This window comes from Paralichthys olivaceus, chromosome 9 (genome assembly GCF_024713975.1).
Source record: "Paralichthys olivaceus isolate ysfri-2021 chromosome 9, ASM2471397v2, whole genome shotgun sequence".
Lineage (NCBI taxonomy): Eukaryota > Metazoa > Chordata > Actinopteri > Pleuronectiformes > Paralichthyidae > Paralichthys > Paralichthys olivaceus.
In genome coordinates this window covers 23,149,529-23,171,062 of record NC_091101.1, presented here as the reverse complement: position 1 = coordinate 23,171,062, position 21,534 = coordinate 23,149,529, and the positions used below count along the sequence as shown (strand labels likewise).

Sequence of the window (21,534 nt, the reverse complement as noted above, 5' to 3'; positions counted from 1 at the left end):
TTTCTGCAATGAGATATTTCCAACGACAGTTTAATAAAGAAGAATGGATAAAAAATGTTTCATATTAAATGTCATCATGGACTGAAGGCTGGAGAGATGGAAAATATTGACATCAATTTATCACAGTTTATTTAAATGTTTCTCCTCAAATATTTTTCATTTGAAAAATGACAAAACGTGGTGTTTTCGTGCTTCTTTTAATATAAAAAAACATCTTTAATGGTGATAATCTAAGATAGATCATATTCATTAAAGCAAATGATTGAATAACTAATAATATTCTGAATGTAATTTAAAACATTCCATAAGGGAAAAGAACAAACAAACGAATAAACAAACAGACTTCTGACCATGAAGCTGTTTCACATTCTACCCCAATCTAGTTCATTTTTCATTTTTAATTGTTTATTATTTCATTTGAATGCATCTTTTTCAAAATGTCTAAATTAATATATTATTTACTTTAAAAAACTGTGGAAAATAACATTCTAAAATAACTGTTGAGGGACTCTGATGAATACCGAGCAGTATTTATACATGTTGTTCCTATTATGCTTCTCTATTTATGTTTGTGAGCATAAGTGGTTTTGAAAGGTGTCCTCTGCAAATCAGTTTCCCTTCAGGGATCATGATGTTGTTCAGTCAATCCTCTTGACACAGAATTTAAAAAAAGATCTGGGTGAAAATCAGTGTAAATTAATCTGCATCCTTTTAAAATTCATGTAGCGTAAAATCCAAAAACAATGAGGCTCAGGAGCATCTGACACAGAAGCTGGGATGTTTGGGTTTTGCTGGTTATTTCACTCCTGGACTCCGTCATTGATTTACTTTCGTGTCATCATCAAGTTCTTCTAGTTCAATTTAATCTGAACAGACAAGTTTAACAAGATGAGAGAAACCTCCAGAGACTCACAGATACATTTTCATTTGTTTAATCATCTTTTCATTTGATTGTGTTGAGTTGTTCTTTATTATTGACAGATCGTTACCAAAGCAGGAACATTTTTCTTTATTAGATTGTAAAACACGTTGGTTGACACTTTGTGCAGATTCTAGTAAAATAGACTGAAGATTTGTTTTTCTTGCTCCGCCCTCAGACTGACCTTCCTCAGGAGCGGAAGCCCCGGGCCGTGCGTCCAGCGGGACGCCTCTGCACCGAGCTCCACCGCCACCTCACCACCGCCCAGGACGCAGAGGACGCACCGGCCCCCGACACAGAGGAGGATGAAGAGGAAGAGGAGGACGAGGACAGTGAGTCGGAGGAGGACGAAGAGGAGGAAGGTGAGGAGGAAGAGGAGGAGTCTTCCAGCAGCGAGGTGGAGGGCGCTGCGGTTGCGGCTTCCGTCCCAGCCGAGCCGGCAAAGCCTCAATTCAGCTCAGAGAAAGAACTGCACTCGGTGGTGGAGCTGATCACGTACATGCACACCTACTGCCTGCCCACGCGTAAGCAGCAGGCCTGGGAGCGCAAGGACCTGCCGAGGTCCAGGGCCCGACCCGAGGCCTCCCGCCCGGCTGCCACAAACTCTGTCAGTAGAGTTGTCTTAGTGTCCACTCCGGGGACTAGTGGGGGCTTGGCTGGGACGGGCAGTGGCGCCCCCAGGAGGCTCCCCTTTGCGAGGCAGAGGGAGATGAAGGCTAACTCCCTTCTCCGTGAGCTCCTGCAGCAGAGCAGCTCTTTCGATGTGAGCAAGCCTTACAGACTGCACAGCCCGCCCTACTCCCTCTCCCACAGCCCGATCAGAGGAATACCTGCTCCCTTTGCCTCGGCTAAATCACACCCTGCCCCGTCCCAGACCTCCACCGCCCCAAAACCTGAGCTACGCAAAGACTCTTCCTCCCCCGAATGGAGAAACTGCCCGTATGAGGAGGCTCAAAAACCGGAGGAGGCCGCGGAGGACAGCGGCTCCTTCTCAGTGCGGCGTTCCCGGCGTCTGGCCTCTTTCCCCAGCCGCTTCGCTAAGAGGCTGCGGCCTGGACGAGCGAGGGAAGAAGAGGGGAAGGAAAGGCAAAGGGAGGAGGAGGGAGCAGGGGTCAAACTCCTGCCAACCCAAGCAGGAGGTGGAACCACGACAGAGGCAAGGCCAGAACCTCTTACGTCCAGCATTGGTGCAATGGAACCAACTAATTCCTGTTGCCACAATGGTGAGTTGGACAGGAAAGATTAAGGCCTGGCTTTCATTGTCAGTTTTAAAAAGCTGCTTAAATCCTCAATCTATAAGGATGACTGTATTTATAATCCATCTCTTTTATTACCAGGCCCCAGTGTCAGAAAATTGATCAGTCTACTAAATCTGAGTCCTGGTGCATTGTTCAATTGTCGTTCTCTTTGTGAACAAGATGCAGGATTTACTTTGTGTCCTTGACAATTTGAAATTTCTTAATTCAAGTCACACATCTTGTCATTCTCAAGTCTCAGCATCATTAGATCTCAATCACAATCCATGTAAATCAGACCAGACATGTGACATTGTTAAAATCTGATCTGCGGCACATAGGACGTGAGTTGAGACATTCAGATGTAGTGTTAGTGTTGCCTGTGATGCAAAAACACGTCTTCAACACATTTATATATTATATATTTTAATTATTTAAATCCATGGTTGTAAACTGGATTTTTATTCTGGTTGCAGAAAAGCGAGCCTGTCTCTGTCTGCCTCTGAACCCCAAATCCACAGGGTGAGTATCTGTGTAAAGTTCTGTAGCAGAGGGAGTTTGGTTAAAGCACTTTGCATGAGCAGAATATTTCATGTTAACAAAGCAGCAGCAGTCAAAGCTATTTTGCACAATAAAAGACCAGCAGGGTTTTTTTGAAAACGAAATGCAGGAGTTTACCGAGCCGCCAGTTTCAGAACTACACGAGCAATCACGACCCACATCATATAATAATTTTTACATAGTGACTATAACTACAAAAATTCTACTGTAATAATTACGTTCTGCAGCGTCCTGCAGGGGTAACAAGTGCAAATATCTAATGTAGAATTATACGTTTTATAATTTTCTCCAAGGTCACTGTGGATATTTTCAAAAAGACATTATTAAAAGAACCCTCCAACGATAGAAACAAAGTTTGTTTATCTTATGCATGTTCTGTTAGCTATGCAGATCATGACCTTTGGATAAAAACTCATGTTCCTCGACTCCGTGCTTTGTCATTCTGTCATTCACATGTGAATGTGTTAAATGTTTATCTCTGGATACTGAGTGAGACACTGCACCTTTAAGGAGCAGAGGATTGGTTTTTAATTTTACTAATCTAATGTCTGTGAATATGCAAATGACTGAGTTAATCACATTTTAATGTACTGATTCGAATTAAGCACAAATTGATTTCATCCTATAAGGTTATTTATGTCATTGTCTCTGTTATATAATCAAATGCTTCATAATCTGGAAGTCGAAATTAAGTCTTTTAGGATTATTATATTTTTATTATATTTCCAGTTGATAAAAAGTAAACCAGGATCAAATCCAATGTTTTATCCAAAGATCCCTAATGGAGGGACCCCTGGCTGACCTCCTCAGATTTTAATCTGTACCAGACAGAACGCCCGTGCTGCTCTTTCCAAATTAACCTCCCCACCCACCCGCCCTCAAACCTCCAGCGCCAACCAGTCACAAATCTGAATTGTGATCGTGTACAAACTCCTGGCGTTCGTCCATCTTCTAAATGAATTTGTCTTCTGGAGCGCTCACCAAAAAAAAAAAAAAAGTTGTTTTTAAGGGTAAGTAATATCGCGCCTGAAGCCAATCCGCTCACTGCAGCTCCTCCTGCCTTTCATGGCGACTGAGACAGAAATAGAAAGATAGAAAGAAGAATAGAGGAGAGGACAGCAGAGTACATATGGTTTCTGTGATAAGAAACCAGCAGCGCCGAGAAACACCAGAGTTTACAGAGAGAAACGTTCGAATTCAGCCGACATCAACTAACACTGCAGTTTTTGTTTCGTGGGGGAACAAATGCATTATTTCATTAATGTTTTAATGTTGTAGTCTAACTCTTCTACTTTTCTCTCCACTAACAGAGAGTCCCAGTTCAGCACCAAGCCTTTTGAGCAGACGCTCAGTGTGGATCTATGTGGAACAGCAGGTGAACACATATTTCCTGTATTAGTTTGTTCGTATATACGCCGATGTCAACTGGTTTTGCCTCTAATGTGTCGAGAACAGTGTGAGGGAATCGTATTCGGTCTGAGAGATTAGAAGCAACAGGTTGAAATGCATCAACACTGCACCGATGGTTCAAAGTGTCTTAAAGAAATAACTTGATGTTTTAGGATATATGCTCATTCTTCTCTCAGATCTGTGAGTATGAGACTAGATGCCACTTAGCTGAGCATAAAGACTGAGAACATGGGGTAAAAATTAAGCTTTATTCTGTCTCAAGGTAACAAAATCTGCCAAAAAGATTTCTAACGAGAAGATCAAGGCTGACTGGTCTCTTTGTCACCTCATTGAATTTACATGTATTGAAATCCAATATATAAATCGTGTTCGTGGAATTTCTGCAAGGCAAAATATTAATCATCTGAAATAATTGAAAGGAATCTTTATTTGGGAGAGAGTAGAGAACTGCTGTGTGTAGAATCTCTATATGAGAGTATGTGTGGAGGCAGATTCTACTGTAAAAATGTTTTGGTCTTAAAGGTTTTATGACTATTTCCTGGAAGGTTCATAACTTTATTGCGTGTCTTCAGGTCTCACCCCTCCCACCACCCCACCTCACAAACCAGTGGAGGACGAGCTCTTCAAGCCGGCAGAGGGAGGAAAAGTTAGCGGGGGATCGGGTGGCAGCAGCAGCGACGACGGTGGAGGTGGCGGCAGTGAATCTGTTCATCCGACATCGAACGCCAGCGCTGCAACGAAGGGCTCGTCTTGGCTGAGCCGCGCCCACCACCAGAGGAAGCTTCCAGAGCAGACGGAGCTGTACGCCCAGCTGCGGCGCATGGGCCAAGCGGTTGACAGCGACACCCACCGCAACTTTGGTGACCACGACTACTGCGCGCTGAGTCTCGGGGAGAGCCGCAAGCGCAGCGCCGCCATGCTTGGCACCATGTTGCAGGCACAAGGAGGAAGTAATGGAGTCACATCCAAAGCAGCTGACGATCATGTAGCGGGTGGGAAGGAAAAGGGGGAGGGGCTGGTGATGTCAGAGGACGCAGAGCCGAAGGAGCAGCGGACAACCTTGGTTATATCGTCTTCGCCGCCCTCTGAGTCCCAGTCGGCATTTCGCTCATCATCACCCATTCCACCCTGTCCAGACTCCCCCGCCAGCAAGACAGACTCCAGGTGAGACAGAGACGGGGACAGGTGTGAAGGGGTGGGTCAAAGAGAAATGTCGAGAGGACAGAAAGAAAGAATGTGAAAGAGTAAGAGAGAGATCCAAGAATGAGAATAGTTCTGTGTCACTGAAGGGTAATTTAGAGACGCTCGTACTCTCTGTCCAAGTCTGACTCCTTAGTTCTCAGCATATTGTGCCACATACGGCAAACCAACTGCTCCACCGCACTCTACAATCTGAATCTACTGCTCAGCTTCCAACAATATTACTAGAGTATCTTTAAACAGTATGTCATCAGAGCTCGATTTCATTCATCAACTATACTCGTCAGGACCTTCAATTGAACTGGTGCAGTTACCACTCTAAACCTGCCTGTTTGGAACGGGCAGGTTTACTGTGGCGATGCTGGGTGCAGCTTTTCTGTGTGGAAAAGTGAAGACCTGCTGCTGGACTCAGTCCGCAGAACCTGAAGCCACCGCTGCCGCACAAAGAGAACTCAGTTCGATAGTTTCCTCTGAGTAGACTTCTATCAGGGTAAACATCTCGACGAATCGGCAACAGGGGACCAGACATACAAGTCCTGGTGCTGGTGAAAGATCACGTTAGTGTGTGACCCCCTGACACCAGTCGGTCGTGTCATATGAACTCACAACAACTGCAAGACTCAAGTAAGTCATGTAGTCTGAACTCAGAAGTCAGAGATTTCAAGTGTCACTGACTTCTAAAACCGTAAAGTTCAACATGAATCTCTCAGAGACAAAGGTCAATGCTCTTATTATTTCTGCTCATGACAATGACCGACATGAAGAGATTGAATGTAGGAGAGGGAACAGAGCGATGCTGCAGTCAGTTTGAGGAACGTCTCCTTTTTTTGTAGCATAGCAGTTCACCTGTTTCCACACGTCTGACATTTCAGATTCACCTTGTGTTCGTCCTTATCTCACTCACCTTCCTCCCCCTTCTCCTCCCTTTTTTTGTCCTCCTTCAGTGAGAACTCCGAGATCTGTCCCGACGACAAGCAGAGGAACAAAGCCAAGTCTGACGAGGTACATACACACTGTGGTCTCCTGCGTACTTAAACTAATGAAGGGTTTTGTCCCGAGTCAAAAAGGCAAACTTGACCTAAACCTCAAAGTTTATGTCCAAAAACATCCACATTCATTTTAACATGTTTTACATGAAATGACACACAAACACAATATGACGAGGCTTCAGCTGCATCACTGCGACAGTTTGTAAATGAACACAGGGGCGTCTGAAGTGTGTCAAGTGTTGAGCCTCAGGATACCGCTCCACACTTTGTGCTTCAGCTCTCACGTCGATCTGTATTCTGTATTGTCCTTTGTCCTGACTGTTGCCATGGTTTCCCTGTTGCCAGGACAACTGCCAGGTGTTTTACATCCACAACCTGCCAAGCAGCGTGACCCAGAACATGCTGAGGAAACGCTTCCAGGTTTTCGGCAAACCAGAGGACTGCAAAGTCATCATCTGTAACGAGTAAGTGACCTGATCTAAAATCCTGCAATCTGAGCAGATGGAGGAACTTAGTTTTTTAGGTTGGGTCACAGTGTGTGTCCAAGTTGCACAGAAGGAAGTACTGTCATTGGATAATTCATTCTAGACTGAGATGCAGGGTTTGGAAAATGAAATTTCGATAGCAAGTTATCAGAAATAGCAAGAAGAAGGTGGAAGCATTTGTTTTAAACTCCAAACTTTTTAAAGTCTTCGGAAGGACTGGAAATCGCAAACCTTGACAATTTGTTGGAACTGAATGTTTAAATCTGCTTTAGTGTCCATTAGGGATGTGCAACATTATTTTATATCCAGATAATGATAGCGGCCATTATTTGTTTCTACACTTACCTTTTCTCCAACGTGTAAATTGGGGCCACTTCACTTTCAATGGCAGCTTTTGCCTCCTTCCATCTTTTGAATCTTTTATCAGCGCTGCAGCGTCTGAATCTGGAATTAGTTTTGAGCACTGGACTGTACTTTTTTAACGCTTTATAGAATTGTTGACCTCCACTGATGCCAGCATGTTTTTTATTGAGTATCATTAAAGTAAAGCATGTCTCTGTCTGGTTGCAGGGAACGCTGTGGGGTGATAAAGATTCGCCAGGGAGGGGTTCAAAGACACTGGAGAGAACAGGAGACAGTTTTCCAAAATGGACCTGCGGGCCTGAGGAGGCTGACGAGGAAACGCTACATAGACCTTGGTAATATACACACACACACACACACACACACACACACACACAAACATCACAAAGTAATGCCTTGAGACAAGTGTTTTCTACTGTGACACATTTGGAACTCTTCATTTCTTGCATCTGACGATGACCCTGTTTTGTCTCGTAGATGAGGCTGGTCCAGGCCCCGTCAAGAGCAAGTATGATGCACTGGACTTTGACACTCTGCTGAAGGAAGCCCAGAAGTCCCTCCACCGCTGACAGCACAGCGCCCTTGACTGGCCAGCCTTAGTAAACCACAGCAACATCCCTCCAACTACACAGCTCTGCCCTCAGAAAGGCCTCTGGGTACCTCCATGCAAGGCAACCTCTCAAAATGTTTACATTTTTACCATTGGAATAAAGTAAGGACCTTGTTGTTTTTTTAAGTTTCTTTCACCGGAGGATACTGCTTAAAAACGAGGAAGCCACTAGGAGTCTGGACGGGTAAAGAGACGATGGAGGGAACAAGACTTTTAACAGCAATGGTACAACAACCACAAACAATAATGATACAGTTGTCTGCTGAACAACAACAACAACAAAGCTGCTTCCTGTCTGTGTTGGTGACATCATCGCCCTGCCTTGGAAGCGCAGGTGTGAGAGACCTCTGTAGCAAATCCTTGCTATCCCTGCATTGCGTTGGTCGTCGTGGTGTGTGTTTCTGCGTGTGCGTGTTCTTTGTTCAGTTTGTTTTGTAAAAAAAGAACGAAAAAAAACTCCCGTTTTCCAACCAGGGGTGGTGAACCTGCTGCGTTCACCGAGAAGTAAAAAAAAAACAATTACCCTACTTTGTTTTAGCGAAAAATTGTGGATGTTATAAATTTTAAAAAGCTATTGTGTGTGTGTTATGGACAAAGAATATAACAAAAACATTTAACGTAATCATTTGATGACTGATAAAAGTTTACAAATCTAAAATGAAGAAGAAAAAAATCCTGTTTTTTTCTTTTTTGTAATTGTAGTGCTTCCTTGATTTGATCTATGCACTGTAAGGAGGTAAATGTCTCCGCTGTCCTCCACTTTCCCCCTGTGACTCTAATCACTAACTCTGTCATGCTGAATATTTTGGCTTCTGCTACTGGCTGCTGCAGGCTCTGTGTGATAGGCGCTTCGTTTATTAAGACCCCCGACTTGGACTTGGGGAAAAAATTTACCTTGTTAGCGTTTCCAACCAATTCAAACAAAAACGTATCCTTGGAAAGCACTTACCTTGAATGTTTCTTATATTGTGATATGTTGAAGTAGGCTGAGTTGTCCCTGATTTGATTGGCTGCCGTTGACGTCAACGTCTATGACATAACTATTGTAAAGTTTCGTTTTCTTTTTATAAAAGATAATGATCGGACTATTGCAAAATTCTGCGAGTGTACGAAATCAGGGTGATTTAATGGAGTAAACACCAACATGGTTCCCTCAAACTTTGGCGTTTTTGTGTTTTGATCAAGTAACAGCCACCCATCCTAGAAGTTAAATCTTCGTTGAGCCCTTCCTCTGTTTCTTCGAAAGTATGAAAAAAAGGGACCAGAAGCAAATTTGTTCATGTCTCCAGACTTTACACTACTGGAAACCCTTTGCAGAAAATGTGACAAAACAATAGTTTGTGCTTCATTGGCTGATACCAGGTAAATTTCTTCCACATCTCGACGGGTCTTGATCTCTGATGGGGTCCCTCTGAACATGTGTCCAACAAAGGCTGCAGCCTAATGACAACCCCCCAATGTCACAGCCAATGCAACAGTTACTGTTTACATTTGGACTGCAGCAAGCAGAACTGAAATGGGCAAACAAAGATGGAAGCCATCTGCGCTTTTATACCACACCTGATATGAATTCACCACATCCGCACTTTGTCCAGATCTTCCCAGTCCGGTTTTCCATCACATAGAAACCCATCAGTCGTTACAAGACGGAGAGCTGTCAATAGAATTCATCTATTTGGATTGTCCAGGAATCCCTTGTATCTCTGCGACATTGGCACTTGTAATGGCATTTCAAAAAGTACAGACCAATTTGCTGCATATAATCCAAATGGAATGTATTTAACAATCTGAATGTAATCATCGCGTTTTCCCCACTTCTGCTTGCCCAAAGATTGTGGAGCTTTTTGGTGCTTTTAAAAAAAAGGGTTAACCTCACTTTGTCGTCTGGTCGACCGCGTGCTACCGATTCCAGCTAGAAGGGCAGTCTGGGTTACAGCGCCTACTTTACAGTCCTCCTACAGCCAGTAGCAGCCATCGTCAAAATGGAGATAAAGCCTCCGAGCCTGCCAATCCGGTGGCACCAAACCGCCACATCTGCAACACAGCCAGGGAACGAGTGAGGTGTGGGCTTGAAAGTAACGAAAAGAGCAATCGGACAAGAATGCGATGTCTCGTCCGGGAGGTACTGTATCAGCTGAGCATCTCTACCTCACATCCATCCATCCTTGCTCCCCTTCTTCTTATTTCTAGATGCTCCTCCTCCTTCTCTTTTATAGGTCTATCCCTCTTTATTTTTTTTTATGTCTGGTGTGTTCTCTGTGTGAGGTTTTCCCCAACCGATGGGCGGTTATAGGTAGTGTGGGGGTTTGTGTTTGTTTTTTTATATATACTTTACGACTCCCTCTACCGCTAAGTCCCTTGTAAGAGGAATAATCTCTGTCTTTCTACTACTCTATCCTTCGCTTGCCTCATAACGGTTTTAAGCGTGTCCGTTTCTTGGAGTCTCAATAGTGTGTCCTTGTGAGTGTTGTCTTTGTCTCGTGTTTTGAGTCGGACACTGCTGACGCTTGCGGGTTGGTGAGGAAGGGTCGGGAGGGGTTGAACGGTGGCTCGGTGGTTGGTCGGTACCCGAGTGCGCTCGGATTGGAAGATTCCTAATCTTTGTTTCTTTGGGGACACACCATCCATCCGGACTTCCCTGTTCCACCTCTCCTCGGCTGAGGATTTCAATAAAACACAGCCGGACTCTTCCTCCGTCTCTATCTCTAACTCTGTCGCTTTCTGGATTCAACATCTCATGTAGAGGTTGAGTCCAAACCCTGGTAAAGTCCTCCTTTTTAACAAATAACCGCTCTTTCCCCCGTTCTCCTACCTTGTTCTTTCTCTATCTAATCAACTCCTTGGTAACACACACAAAAAATTGAATGTTTACATCACTCGATTCTCCTTTGACTTTATTAGGAACGCACACTAAGTACAAAGGCGCCTTATTCAGTGTTTTTAAAAAAAGATATATATATATATTATATATATATAACAGCGAGTGAAGTGGCCTAGAAGGATGGACCCTCTCCAGGCTCACAGATGTCCAAAACTAAAAAACAATTTAGTGCTATACATACTGATTAAGAAACAAGGTTCCGGGGGAAAAAAAAAAAAATTAATTATAACAAAACTAATCGCAAACAACTGAATGAGTATTTGTGCTTAGTATGTATACTACTAAAAAGTGAGAGAATGTGCTGGTTTACATGTTAAAAAAAATATATTATGAATATATAATGTGTATATAGCACTATGCCTCATTGTAAACATAAAATATATTGTGTGTTTTTTTGTTTTAAAGGTGGCGGGTCACAGTTTATTGCTCATCAGTCAGGAGACGTTCAGGTCACTGAGTTTATGTTGCAGGGAGGAAATGAAGGGAAAATAAATTTACATTGACTTCACCCAAAGTCCGACACTGTTGTAAAACGAAAGACAAAAAAATCCCTTTAGACTATCACTCTAGAAGGTTCTATTTCTTTGCTGTTATAAATGATGAAATATTTTTTGATTCTTTTTTTCTTTTCTGTTTTCTTTAAAAAAAAAAAAAAAAAGCAATTTGAGATGCAATACATAATAATCTTATCTTTAAGACAGCCTTTCTGAAACACTGAGGTAATAATGTACAGTGTATGGTCGGTTGTTGAGCCACAACACGGGCAATCTTTTAGCTGCAGATTCAGTAGGTTACTGTACTGTATGTTGACTGCTGTGAAACTAAAAAAATCATAAAAACCAATTGCAGGAAGAATGTGGTCGGTCGTCTCGTAAACACGTAACACGTATACAAAACAAACCGTAATAATATACTCTTGCACAAATAATGTCCCAAGTAGTAAAACATTGCCAGAATATTTTCTTCTTATCGAAAGGAAGCTGTTGTAACTATGTTATTACCACATTTTGTTGGTGCACAGGTTTGTTAGAATCTGAGTTGCATTGGACACTTGTATTACAGTTAATAATTATATACGTATAACGATGGTAGAGGAATGTGGGAGGGAAGGAAAAAAAAGAAAGTTGTCGCTGGTTTGACCCCATTTTTAAAATGGGTTTATGCAGACGAGGTCGACACTGTAGAAATCCCAATTTCCCTGCTGAACTTTTACTGCATCGCAAAACAAAGGAAGCATTTGGTTTAAAATATTTACAACAAAACACAGATTACAGAATCGTATAATGGTCCAGTTTGCAGTTGGGGACACTAAAGAAGAACAGTAGCAAAATGGAACCGGGCAATTTACTGAAACTAAAATGGCACTCTGTAGAGAGGACACTCTCACCAAAGCCATTTCAAGACCCAATGTAGAGGAAATAGAAAATCCCTTTGTCTAGGTTTCTTTCTTGGCCCATGTCCCACCCTTCCACCAAGTTTTGTGGCAATGTGATCAGTAAATTTTGCGTAAACAGACCAACCAACAGGGACAAAAATAACACGACTTTCTTAGCGAAAGTTGAAGGTTGTGAACAAGAGGGAAAAACTGCCTTTAAACCCATATGGACATTTTGATATTTTGCATTTCTCACAGATGACCAAAAACGTTACTTTATAAAATACTTTATGTTGCAAAGCTAGTTTCCATTAAACCTGTTGCTTCGTCCTCTTTGTGTAGGAGAAACATAAGGTGTCTTCATATAATCCAAAGTCAGACTTCCGTGTATTTGAGGAAACCTTGAGCCATGAGCACATTCTGGGATTTCTACAGTGGCAGCCGCTGTGCCTGTGACGAGTTGTAAGAGGTGAACAACATCAAAACGACTCCATTTCTCATCATGGCGAGCCTTAAATATCAATCGGTGGGGGGGAACAAAGCTACCACTAGCTTTTACTATTTCTGTTTCAACTCCTTTCCAATCCAATGTGGTTTATTATTAAGTAATTACTGACGTAATTAAAACTTTTTTCAATAGCCATATTATAAAAAGGTATATACATATATATGAATATATATTTGTGTGTTTGTGTAGATATCTAGAAGATTATATACTTTCTTATAGAAAACTTTGATGTTGACCATTCTCCTCAGTGTTTTGAGAACACGTTGACACATTTCAACATAATACCGCTGTCCGCTGGGTCTCGGTCATAGGTCGATGGGCAACGAATCCAAATAGAAAAATAAAAACGTTTAAAAAAAAAAACTTCCAAAGGGAATTACCCTCATCAGAATGCAATACCTTTCTTTCCACGATTCATTTGCGAAAAATGGAAAAATGGCAAGAAAACCATAAAACTTGACAGGCAAGTTGACCAAAAAAATAGAGAAAACTTCAAGGATAAAGTTTGTGACGGCTCGTGGAAAACACGACGTTTTCTGCAGCCGTGTCAGATTCAGTTTTATATGCGTCATGTTTCCAACTCCATGGCCCACTTCCTTGTTTTTACGTCACTTAATGTTTCTTTGAGTTCAGGAAAACAATGTATCTGTCAAGCTACGCCATCGAATTAGCCCCAACCAGGAGAGGAGTGCTTGCAATACCGGCCCGAGTCCGGCCTCGTGTTTGATCTGCAAGTGATTGTGTCACATTTCAGCATCAACAGTTAATTAAAGGTTAATCTGTGAAACTTGACGGCGACAGTGATGTCAAATAGGAACTTAGTAGGGACTGTCAAAATCTGCTAAATGTGAGTGGGTGTTTTTTTGGGTGGAAGAAAATACTTTGACATAAGGGCATACATTGTTTTTGTTATTACTATTGATTTCATTGTCTATTTACATCTAATGACTATCAAATTCACAAATGATTTTTTTTAACTTAGTTTTTGGTAAAACAAAAAGGTAAATACTGCTAGTGAGATTTTATATTTTTACATATGTTGGTTTTATTTTGCGTTATTCTTTTTTTATTTATACGCCACTTAGTTTGGATATCTTTAAATGGTGTTTTTTTTTCTTTTCTTCATTTTGTGTGATTTCATGTGTCTTGAGAATGTGGAGACAAAGGCATTTCAGTATTTTTGAATTGTTAAAATCTAGTTTCATAGAAGCGGAAGTATCTGATGTTATAAATTATATTTTAATTCATGTAAATAGTTTAAAACAGAAGACTATGGCTTCCTTTTAAACTGAATACATTTCTCTTCAGAGATTGTTTACATTATGAAACTGTAGAGATGTGCTCCTCATATACTGTAAAAAGTACATATATTCATTGATTTGCCTCCAAAAAATAAAATCCTAATGAACAGCACCTCGGAGCTCATGTTATTTCTGACATTACAAGAAAAAGATCTAGATTTAGATGAGCTCACTGTTGATCGATGATATCTCAAAACATAAGAAATCTTACGCTACATTTTAGGTTTATAATTTTGTTCCCTATTGGTTTTCTAACTAATCTTCACAGGTTGATCTATCAAATGTTTGGTCTCAGCTGGGATTATATATTTTTATGCCTCTTTAAGGCCAGTTGCCAGTGGCAATTTTTCAGGTTCTCCATCCGTACGTCCAATATCTCAAGAATTCCTTCAGGAAATTTCTTCAGATTTGGTGCAAACATTCACTTGGAGTCAATGATTAACTGATTTGATTTTGGTAGCCAAAGGTCAATATTCAAGGTCATGGTGGCCTCACAAAACAATCATTTTGCCTTGTGAACAGGATATCTCAGTAATGTCTAAAGGGAATCCTTTCACATTTGGCACAATCATTCATTGGGACACAAGGATTAAACGACTAGATTTTGCAAAAAGTCAAGGTCACGGTGGCTTCACAAAGAAAATATTTTACCTTGTGAACATGATATATTTGTTACGTCTTAAGGAATTCTTTCACATTTAACACAATCCTGAAATGGGATGCAAGGATTAAACGACTAGATTTTGGTAGCCGAAAGTCAAGGTCACAGTGGCCTGACAAAGAAAATCTTTTACCTTGTGAACATGTTATCTAGGGAATGCTTTCACATTTAAGGCAATAATTCATTTGGATGCAAGGATTAAGGATCTAGTGAAGACAAATATTTCGAATAAATGTTTTTTGAAAAGGTTGTACTTTACTGAAAGCTCAGGGCACTTTAGTTTTTAGCAATCTGTTCTAGGTTGTGCATTTTGTGGGGACTAGTTTCAGCAGCTAATCTTATTATAGACTTGGTTTTCCGGTGAGTATTTTCTGCAGCATGACGTGTATGTGGGTCAAAATGAGCTGCAGTGGCTCTGAAATGAAGAAACAAAGCAAAGACGAGTGAGGTCACATCGGGCTTTAAATGCTTGGAGGATTATTGTCAGAAGAAGCAATTGGTTTTTTGACTTTCTATGGGATTAGATGTAAAATATCACAATAAACGAATTTTTCATACTCAGATAGAAATCTGTCCAGTACATCAAATTATAGTTTGATTCCCGTTTTCTTCCTAAAAACAATTTAACAGCAGTTGGTAGTAATTTCGGATTTATGAAAGAATAAGAGATATTCAAAATCCCCTTTGTGAAAAGGTTTGACTCTCATAAATCAACAACATGAAACCATGGCTTTATCTAATAATCCTAATAATATTTGCGAATTAACTAATATTTGCTTAGAAACACGTAATTTCTGAAAATTATTGCTTCGTGTTATTAACTACAGACGCTTCATGGTGACATCTGTAGAGTCTATAATGCATCACTTTCCTGTCTTGAAATACTCACGAGGATCATGAGTTAGTAGAATATCAGTTGTTGTTGGTACTTCCTGCTGCAACAAATCATCTCATTCAGTGTGACACAGAATAAACAGAATAAAAGTCAAGTTTCAAGGAGCCGTTCCTCACACACACACACACACACACACACAGACACACAAACAAACACTGTTATTTATGTGTGTTTGTATAAAGTGAGTGTCGGCATGTTTACACAAGACGGAGCGTATTGTACGACTGCTGTGATCAACCTATCAATGTTGTGGAGAGGGTTAATGGGCGCTCCCTCTCTCCAGTCTTCCCCTGGTTAAACAGCACCCTATTAACAGGCCGCTGGCAATTTTCCGCCTGGCTAGACCGTGATTCACTTGTCAGTGACTGCACTGATGATGTCCATGCATGGGACATCGCTACACCAGCAGCTCTGATTGTCTCTTGTTTCCTGTCACAAACACACTATCACCTGAAGAAAAGAAAACATGAGAGCATTTACATTTCACACGGGCTCCGAGACAACGAGGATGAATGAAATCTAAAATCCTCTGAACCGTGGCGTCGTGCACTGTGCTCGTTTTCCACGTCCAAAGTTAAACTAAATTGTTCTCTGACCCCAGATGAGATGACCTCCATGATGCAGCAACTTCATTCATCCATTTAAAAAAGGTCTGAACTCCCAGACTTCTGTAACTCTAACCTCTCTCTAATCAAGCTTGGGGCAATATATCATCGATGACAAGGATTCCAGGTGAGAAAATGAATGTGGGCCAGTTTGTGCTGCTCCTTGTTCTGCACACAACTTTGTTCAAACTCTCCCATGTCTGGTCTGAAACCTGCATCTATCTGTTCAAACTATTCAAATCTGCCTTCTTGTGTCAGTAACGTCATTTGGAGTGATACAAACTCGACCAATCACGAGTCTCAGCTGTCAATCATGAGGTTCCCCCACCAAATAACTAATTAAAACCAAACTGTGATGCCTTTAAGTCATTCCTTTTCTTTAAATCATTTGTTGATGCCTACTTTTGGTTGCAAGTGGAGGATGGAAAATTAATTTACAGTTCAAAAGACTTATTGGTTATATTATTTATCCATATGCTTCAAACAGTGATGTCACTTCCAGTTTAGAACAACTTCCTGTTTTGACGACTTCCTGTTTGGGGCTTCCTGGTTCTGCAGTAGAAACCTGTGGGACATGCTCTGAGAAATAATCCACTTACATCCAATCCAAAGCATCATAGAGGCAATGCTGTACATGTGTTTATACCTTGTTAGACATGCTAGAGATAATATATTAGTAAATATTTAGCTCAAAATATGTTTGATAAGTTACTTATAAATGATTTTATTCTCCATTGTGCACCAGCTACAACAGCTGTGGTAACTGCCACCTGCAGGGTGTGTTTTCATTGGCGTGTTTGTTTATCAGTCTGTAAGCAGGATTACTCAGAAACTACTGAAAGGATTCATAGAAAATCTTATGAAGGGTTGCGCAATGACCCAGAATTGAAGTAGAAATCATTCAAATGGAGCGGATCCTGAGAATTGGGCAGATTTGGGATTTTAACTTTCTTTATCATGATGAGATAGGACGTCAGCCTTGTTGGATTAACTCTCGGAGTGGCCTTTTCTTTCTGTTAAGCACTTTGTGACTTTTATATATATTGCAATTGTCTGATTATTATTAGAAATGTTTTTTTAATAAGTAGATCAACAACGCACCCAACAATCTATAGACACCAGAACTATGGATATGAAATTAACGTGTGTCACATCCTGCAGCTTCTGTAGAGCTGAATCACTTTGACCTTCATGAAGGGACAGTTCTGTTGTGTCCGAGTGGTTTTAGCTGCGTTTCCTCAATAAGCTCCCAACTCACACAGTGAACTTCAAATTACAGTCAGATGACGACCACATTTATTTATGCGATTGAACTTTGCTTTGGTTGATACAGTTAATTTCTAAAGAATTAGCCGTGTTTGTCTCTGGTGATTAATTTCACAGCCCACAGGCAGAGGAGAAAGGAGACAATTAGAAGTCACGCTGTCGTTTCCTGTCCTACTGGCCTCTGTGTGGACGTTTCTGCCGGGCAGTCGTGACTGCAGCAAACAGAGCTCTGCACTGCAGTGTTATTACACACATACAGACACACACACACACACAGTGTCATCCCTGTGAGGTTTCAGGAGGAGACACTCTCAGACACTAATGGCTATTTTTCCTCAAACTTCTCCAACAGGAGGAATGCTTCATTACTTCAGCTGTAGTTGTGATGTTTCTGTGAGGATCACTTGACGTGTGTGTTCATGTTGAACGTAAGCATGAAACCCTGAGTTTGTTTTGTCTGATGACAGTTCCAGTAAAGTTTATTCAAACAAGACGACTGCGTCCTCAGCATTTCTTTGTGCGAGGCTTCCATGACTGGAGAAGAGGAGGAAAGAAATAAAATGTGGAGCCGCAGATGGCTGGTATAGATGCAGACATTATGTTCTGTCTGTTCCGCAGCGTAATTCAATTTTATATCACAGCGGCCTCACTCGAGACTTTTAGTGACCATAATGTGAAATACAACTTCAATAATAAAAAAGGCTCACTACAGTTTATAATTGATCTTATGACAGCAGCCATGTGGGATATATTGGAGTTTGGAACCACTCAAGCTGCCAGCCAAAATCTATGATGTTCCAGAAATCCAAGCGTTTGTCCGAGAGCCAAAAGATTGATCGTTCAACCAATCAATCAGAGGTCGAGACCCCTCCCCCCTCAAACTGCACGACAACCAACAAGGCAGAAGTTCGGCCCGTTTCTAAAGTGAGTTGAAGGCCAGTTATTGGTAAAAGAATCGTTACATGAAAAAGAAAATCAGTCTCAATGTTTGCGACATGGAATTTTTCTTCTGCACATATCACAGACCAATGAGCTGTGTGGAAATGTTTAACTGGGAAACATATTATTTGATGTCAGACAGTGATTTTACACTGATTATGGCATCGGAACAACATTTACTCTAGCAGTCGGTGAAATGTGATCAGAAAGAAAACAGTTTGACTTTGTTTGGGTGAATTTTTATGTTAATAATTCTGCACACTTTGCCAGATGCAATGGATTTTTTACTTTTATTTAGACGGGTGAACTTTTCAAAACCAATTAACTATGCATTGAATTGCATTGTAATTAGTTCATCTTAGAAATTATGTTTTATATATCTGGGAAATCCACCTGAGCTCAGACCCACATACACAAACTAATGACTCACTGAATTCTGTTGTTCAAACCTAAAGCTTGAATTTATTAGTTTTCTTCTTCGTCTTGGCTCTAATTTGTATTTATTATATTATGTTGACTCTATATTCTAGACTCTAAATAAAGATGATGTGTCTCCGAATTTACCCCCAAAAAATAAAACATACTTGAACCTACATCAGTGTGATAAGAACTGATAAGAATATTTCAAAAGTATTTAGTGTTTTTTCCTCATAACAGACAAAACAATATGATATGAAACTGTAAGGTGGTTAAATGTAAGTAAGAAATTATACTGTATATAATTCAGGAATATATTTTCTCCCTTTGCTAGAAATCGTTCTCCTCTGAACGTCCCGAGTATCTGTTGTCATAGAACAGATGCAGGGAAATGCAGTGTGTTGCAGTTTGTGATGGTGTTGGTTTCTGTTCAGATCCTCGAGTTACTGTCTGTGCGTTGTCCTCATGAGACGTTTGAATCTGGACGGACACAAACACCACTGAGATGATTTGCTCTGGTTTTCTGTCTGTTTTAAAAGAAAGGTGAGAAATGACGTGATGGAGAAAGGTCACGTCATCGTGTTCTCTCGAGGTCACATCTCCTTCTGTGACCTTTATATCACTGTGTCTTTGAAAAAGGTCAAAATTCATCTCTGCAGCTATTTCACATTTTTCAGAGACAAAAGTCTTTCAGTCTCCGAGAACCAATTTATTTTGAATCCAGAGCTTTTTATCGAACTAGAATTGGTCTTTTTTATTTGCCATGTAGAGCTATCACGAGTAGAATGCAGCTTTTATAATCACCACATCCAGATTTATATTTGGATCTGCACCAAATTGTTAAATAAAGTGAAAAGAACAGTCCTGGAGCCTGATCCAGATCCTGCTATAAAACATATAATACCTTATAACACAAGACTGACAAACAAACCAATGTAGACAAAAACAAACCTGCCCTGGGTGGAGGTAATAAAATAATGTGGCAATACATTTATGGGAATTCTTATTTAATTCGGTGAAGACTCTTTAATGACTTTAAAGTCTTCATATATATATGATGTATAAATGTCTGACAGTAAGAAATGAGAGGAACCTAAAGAGGTAAACTGGAGGTCAAGTTCACCACAAAGAGACTGATGGTGTAGAAAACCTGCAGGTCTGACACTTGCAGACTCATCACTACCTGAAACGATGTCATGTAAACACATCATGTGATTCTAGCATCACGTACGACAGCGCTGCAGTGATGCTGATGAGAATTTGCCGGGACAAGAAAAGCTTGAGCGAACCAGTCAAGTGACTTCCTCTGCTTGGAAACTGCAGCCGACCCTTTTGCACAGTCGTCCTATAAATATCCCACATCCCTCTCTCTCTCTCTCTCTCTCTCTCTCTCTGTGCTGTGGCTCGCAGGCTGGCAGCTCTGCAGTCACGACTGCCCCCGATCCCTGCTGGAATGAGGCTGGAGCTGCCTTCCTGCAGGCTCCCTGGGTGTACTGCAGCTGCTGCCCCCCCTCCCCCCGTTGCAGTCACGGGTTGCCTCTGCGTCAGAGCTTCACACACTCTGCTGATCATCACAACCGTATACGGCAATCCTTTAAGCTCCCATCATGCACTTACGTCACGGCTGCCGACGTCACGGGGGCCTACGTCTCACACACACACACACCGGTGACGTCACATGCAGATTATGTATCCATGCTATTATTATTTCAACGTTGGGGGGAGAGACGGGGGGGTGGTGGTGTGGAGTTTAGCTCCTGCTGCAGCTCCAGTGGTGATCACTGTTCATTATCCTGCTCTGGCATCACGCTGGGTTTTGTAACAGTGTTATGCATCGTTCTAGGTGGGAGAGTTAACTCATGTGCACACAAACACATTCAAATGCAAAGTGCAGCTGACAGCTATTTATACGTCGTCAGCTGTTGTGGAAGATATTGTTTATGCAGCAATCCTGCAGAAGACTCACATATTTTCATGGTACAGTAAAAATATGAGAAGGTTTTTCTACCTGTTTAGAAAAGAGGACGAATGTTTCTCTGATTTTCTTACGACACCTTCACTTAGGTTTGTTTGATTTTATTTGCTCGTGTTGGAAGTTTAATGTGTGTTTACCTTGTGCTGGAGGTTCATTTCTCACAGTGAGCCGTACGTTCTCCTCAGGACGAGCTGCTCCCACACAGATCTGGTAAACGGTAAACACATAATATACATACAGTACAATATTAAAACAAACAATGCAAACATTATTATACATGTACATTCATGTGTATGGGTTCAGAGTTGTTTGATATATATGTTATCATGCTTTTGTAAATTTGTAAGGTTATATATATGTTATATGTATGAAATGTATTATTATTAGAGTTTAAACATCAGTTGAATCTCACCTTGAATAAAATCATCAGAATTCTGTTGCAAAAATAATCCTATAGATTTCAGTCATTTTAGCCTGGAGCACTTTTGACCTGTGCTTTCTGGGATTTTGGGAGAAAAGTACTTAATATCTACAGATTAATTCATTAATTCAGCCGGAAAACCTCTGAAGAAGCAATAAACATCTGTCACGTGGGAAAACAAGCTGGTAATTTAGTTTTTTTTTCTCCTGGTATTAAACTGATGTATATCAGCAGGAAAGTTCAGGGGAATATTTTTTTGCACAGCTCTTGGTCGGCTCCTCTTCTCAACTGTCAGTCAGATATTTGCTGAGTCATAAATCCTCATGGTTAAAAACTTTTCCCAGATTCTCTGGAGAGTTAAATTCAAGTGCAACGAGAGATTAGCAAACATAAGAGAAGCGACTGCAAAAGTGCATTTAAATAGGATTTACAAAACACTTCAGTAATAAGACTAAGTGAATGACCGGAATATTTAAATACTACTTTCTCCATAGATCAGTGCGTGCACACACACACAC

At 41.0% G+C, this 21,534-nt stretch overlaps 1 protein-coding gene across 2 annotated transcripts in view; it reads left to right on the top strand.

Moving 5' to 3' along the window:
* The window catches only part of ppargc1b (peroxisome proliferator-activated receptor gamma, coactivator 1 beta), an 81,357-nt gene extending 70,074 nt beyond the window's left edge, over nucleotides 1-11,283 (top strand). For both annotated transcript variants that reach the window (XM_069531388.1, XM_020085078.2), the window contains 8 exons: nucleotides 1,098-2,142; nucleotides 2,631-2,676; nucleotides 4,026-4,090; nucleotides 4,698-5,289; nucleotides 6,270-6,327; nucleotides 6,660-6,778; nucleotides 7,370-7,497; nucleotides 7,640-11,283. In XM_069531388.1, coding sequence (XP_069387489.1) covers nucleotides 1,098-2,142; nucleotides 2,631-2,676; nucleotides 4,026-4,090; nucleotides 4,698-5,289; nucleotides 6,270-6,327; nucleotides 6,660-6,778; nucleotides 7,370-7,497; nucleotides 7,640-7,731 — 2,145 coding nt within the window. In that variant the 3' untranslated portion in view covers nucleotides 7,732-11,283. The remainder of the gene's footprint in view (nucleotides 1-1,097; nucleotides 2,143-2,630; nucleotides 2,677-4,025; nucleotides 4,091-4,697; nucleotides 5,290-6,269; nucleotides 6,328-6,659; nucleotides 6,779-7,369; nucleotides 7,498-7,639) is intronic.
* The last annotated feature ends 10,251 nt before the right edge of the window (nucleotides 11,284-21,534 follow it).